This window comes from Rutidosis leptorrhynchoides, chromosome 6, assembly GCF_046630445.1.
Source record: "Rutidosis leptorrhynchoides isolate AG116_Rl617_1_P2 chromosome 6, CSIRO_AGI_Rlap_v1, whole genome shotgun sequence".
In the NCBI taxonomy this organism is placed as follows: Eukaryota; Viridiplantae; Streptophyta; class Magnoliopsida; order Asterales; family Asteraceae; genus Rutidosis; species Rutidosis leptorrhynchoides.
The window spans coordinates 74,932,171-74,936,530 of NC_092338.1; the positions used below are offsets into that span (position 1 = coordinate 74,932,171).

Below are 4,360 nucleotides of genomic sequence, written 5' to 3' on the forward strand. Positions count from 1 at the left end.
CTCCGGTGATACAAGTTAACAAGACTGAAAGTATACGACTTATTTGTAAGTCATAAACTTTCAGTTATTATCCAAGTCATATTTAAAGAATAATAATAATGCACGTAAGTATTTTAAATGATCCATCAGGTACACGTAGGATGCCACGCCAGCTAGTTTTTTATTCGGTTTATAAGTTCAGTGCGTTCATATTAATACACTTTTTGAAAATATGACTTAAACTGATATTTTTTGAGTATATAACCTATATTGAAACAAAACTGAAAGTATAAAACGTATTTATAGCTGTAATCCTTATTTAAAATACTAGGGTGAAAAAACACTGGAAATCTCAGTCACCACTCCATATATATGCTCTTAATACCAGTAAAACAATAATAACCATTTCCAGAAATATCCCAAATTAATTAATGACTTTCAAAAATAAATAAAATAATGAGATAAAATTTCTTTATACTCTTAACTTATGCATGAACGACAAAATGATTGATAAAAGGTAAGATGTAGAACTAAACAGTGAGCAAAAAGTATAATGTAATAGTTATATTTATTAAACTGTATTATTTTTATCTAATGACAATAGATTGAGACGGAAAAAATACTAGTGCATACACTAACATGGTTACCTCATTCCGAATTTATGGTCTAATGTTTCTGATTTTGAATGTCTAACTTTAACTCTCTACTTTTAAAAACATATAGAATAGAATAATTAATCAAGTTCCTTTATGTATTCCGTAAGGGGGATGATTCTCACACACACTTTTTTGATCCTCACACACCAATTGAGTATTATTAGAAGAGTAAAAGGTTAAAATAGGTGTGTGGGGATCAAAAAAGTGTGTGTGAGAATCATCCCCTATTCCGTAATTGATACATGACTGACACTTAACCGTAACCGATTCGCCCCGGTGATACAAGTTTACAAGACTGAAAGTATACGACTTATTTGTAAGTCATAAACTTTCAGTTATTATCCAAGTCATATTTAAAGAATAATAATAATGCACGTGAGTATTTTAAACGGTCCATCAGGTACACGTAGGATGCCACGCCAACTAGTTTTTTATTCGGTTTATAAGTTCAGTGCGTTCATATTAATACACTTTTTGAAAATATGACCTAAACTGGTATTTTTTGAGTATATAACCTAAATTGATATATTCATGGATGAAATCAACATGTAAATGTAAATGGTAAATGCATGTGTAATAGTAAATATTTAAATGGTAAATGCATATCCAAGTCATATTCGGGCGATAATTGATATATTCATGGATGAAACTTTTCATCCAGGTCTATATCCATATCAATTTAAGTTCATCCATATCCATATCCGTATCCATATCCATTAAGGTTCATCCATATCTATCACGAAGCGGGTAGATCGAGTGAATATGCATTGAATACGGTGGCCATTGCCATCGTAGCCTATCATATTTGACTCAATAGTGAGAGTTAAGTCATGAATAATGTTAGACTTTTCCTTCTTGACATATTTAGTCACTACAATTCCAGTCTTCTTAAGCCAATAATTTGCATAACAAAACAAAATCCAAGTGGTTGCAAGACATGTTAATAAATCGATTAAGTAAATTATGCATTTTGAACTAGCTAGCCGGCTGCTTTGACTCCTTGTATATATATCTATAAATATCACACATTGATGAGCATGGTATCACAAACACTCACCAACAAAACAAAACATAAACATTCAATCTTATTCTTGTATCTCAAGTCTTTTTTGTTCATACATTTCTTGAAGAAACATGGGAGCAGGTGGTCGAATGTCGGATTCATTGAATCAAACAAACGATCTCCTAAAACGTGTCCCGACCGATCCACCATTCTCACTAAGCGATCTCAAGAAAGCAATCCCTGCTCACTGTTTCGAACGATCTGTTATTCGTTCATCTTACTACGTTGTTCATGATCTCATCATTACTTACGTCTTCTACTACCTCGCAAACACATACATCCCTCTTATCCCCGCTCCTTTCGCTTACTTAGCGTGGCCGGTTTATTGGTTTTGTCAAGCAAGCATTCTAACCGGTTTATGGGTGATTGGTCACGAATGTGGTCATCATGCCTTTAGTGACTATCAGTTGATCGATGATGTCGTTGGATTCGTTCTTCATTCTGCTCTTTTTACGCCGTATTTCTCATGGAAATACAGCCATCGTAGTCATCACGCCAACACAAACTCACTCGATAACGATGAAGTTTACATTCCTAAACGTAAATCCAAAGTCATGATTTATTCCAAAATCCTCAACAATCCACCCGGTCGAGTTTTCACTTTGGTCTTCAGGTTAACTCTTGGCTTCCCTTTATACCTTTTAACCAATGTTTCCGGGAAGAAATACGAAAGGTTTGCGAACCATTTTGATCCGCTGAGTCCGATTTTCACTGAGCGCGAACGAATTCAAGTTCTCCTATCGGATCTTGGTATCATTGGTGTCTTTTATGCACTTAGGCTTCTTGTAGCAGCAAAAGGGTTGAGTTGGGTGATGTCTATGTATGTGATTCCTGTAATCGGTGTGCACGCTTTCTTCGTTTTGATCACTTATTTGCATCACACACATCTCTCGTTGCCTCATTATGATTCGACCGAATGGAAATGGATCAAGGGAGCTTTATCTACGATCGATAGAGATTTCGGTTTCTTGAATAGAGTCTTCCATGACGTAACACACACTCACGTGTTACATCACTTGATCTCGTACATTCCGCATTATCATGCGAAGGAAGCCAGGGATGCGATCAACCCGATTTTGGGTGAATATTATAAGATGGATAGGACTCCAATATTTAAAGCAATGTGGAGAGAGGCTAAAGAGTGCATGTATATTGAGCCAGATCAAGATAGCAAGAACCAAGGTGTATATTGGTACCATAAATTGTGAGAAATTTTTGGTTTCCTAGTCGTATGCTACTATGCTAGTTGATTGCATTTATATAACATCGTTTGTTTGTTGTAATCTTACCTAGGTATAAATTCTGTTAATCTCAAGTTTGTTGAGAGCATATTTAATAAGTGCAGTTAATCAATTAAGTTGATTTATTGTTGTACTCTTTTATTTAAACGACACACACACCAACTTTAACTCATAAGGTTAAGCTTAATGAATTTCCTTCATCATGCTAGAATAGAAATCCTTTAAATTTCTATTATAGTTTTTGTTAATGATTTTAATATCATACAACATTATTTTGGTTAATTGAGATTTACTTGATAACAAGAGTGAACTAGTTATACTTAACAACGAGTTCAGAGAGTGTGAGGTACACGCTCGTAAGAGTTGGCTAGACACTATCGCGAATATAGCGGGAGTCAAGTTGCCTTCCAACCAGTTTTTCCGCCAAAAGGAATGACTGTTTTATAACGTTTTTCCCGCTAAATTGAAGGGTTGCATCCCTTCAATTTTAACTAAAGAATTAATATATCCGTTTTGGCATACTTGCTTTCATATACAAAAATATACATAAAATACATTCTCACACACTTATATTTGAATCTTCTTGCCCGGAATTAATCTCGTTCTTATCTTATCCCGATTAGAATTTCGTGACATCATCATGATAGAGCTTTATTAGAAATTATAGATAGATTCGAATTTGAACATACTATTATCGACAATACTTACCAAACTATCGAGAAACATAACCAAATCATTGAAGCTTATATAATGCATATAGCAAATAATTATAACGAAAACGTGCCACAAATATTTTGCCCGTGTGCTTTTCAAAAAAAAAAAATAAATAAAAAAAATCCCGTGACATAGGTATCCAAAATAATCAAAGATAAACTACCAACATATTTAACAAAATAAATGAATAACCTTCGTTCTCCCACCACCATCTTCTAATTTTAATCACAATTACTATTTTCCTTGTAATAAAAGCATACATTACGACCTTTTATTTAGACATATACTTCGCATACATATTTAACGTATTTAATCCCGTAAAGAGAATCTATATTTGAATAATGATAAAATTATAATTATAATTATAATTATAATTACAGAGTTTTTCTAAAGACAGCCCTAAGGGCTATCTTTAAAACTTTATACTATACTTAGATAACTTGTAACTTGCTAGTAGCTACTCAATCAACTTCTCAATAACTAACTTTCTAACCTTAAGGCTATTATTAGAAAATCTCTTATAATTATAATTATAATTATAATTATAATAATCAGCATGAAATTTTAAAACAAAAATAATAATACAATTATAAATTGAGAGAAATCAAAAAGTCCCACAAAATACTCGAACTACTAAATCGTGATGTTACAAACGGCGTAACGATTTGTGCCTAGTGGTATGAGAGTAGCCTTGTAAATATTCTCAA

General features: G+C 33.1%; 1 protein-coding gene across 1 annotated transcript; it reads left to right on the top strand.

The window, feature by feature from the left end:
* Window positions 1–1,696: 1,696 nt before the first annotated feature.
* Window positions 1,697–3,109, top strand: LOC139851562 (delta(12) fatty acid desaturase DES8.11-like). The gene has a single exon (XM_071840644.1). It carries the CDS (start codon window positions 1,770–1,772, stop codon window positions 2,904–2,906), a length of 1,137 nt encoding a protein of 378 aa, XP_071696745.1. The 5' UTR covers window positions 1,697–1,769; the 3' UTR covers window positions 2,907–3,109.
* The last annotated feature ends 1,251 nt before the right edge of the window (window positions 3,110–4,360 follow it).

Coding starts and splice junctions, on each gene's coding strand:
- LOC139851562 (XM_071840644.1), top strand. CDS start 1,770: ATGGGAGCAGGTGGTCGAATGTCGGATTCATTGAATCAAACAAACGAT.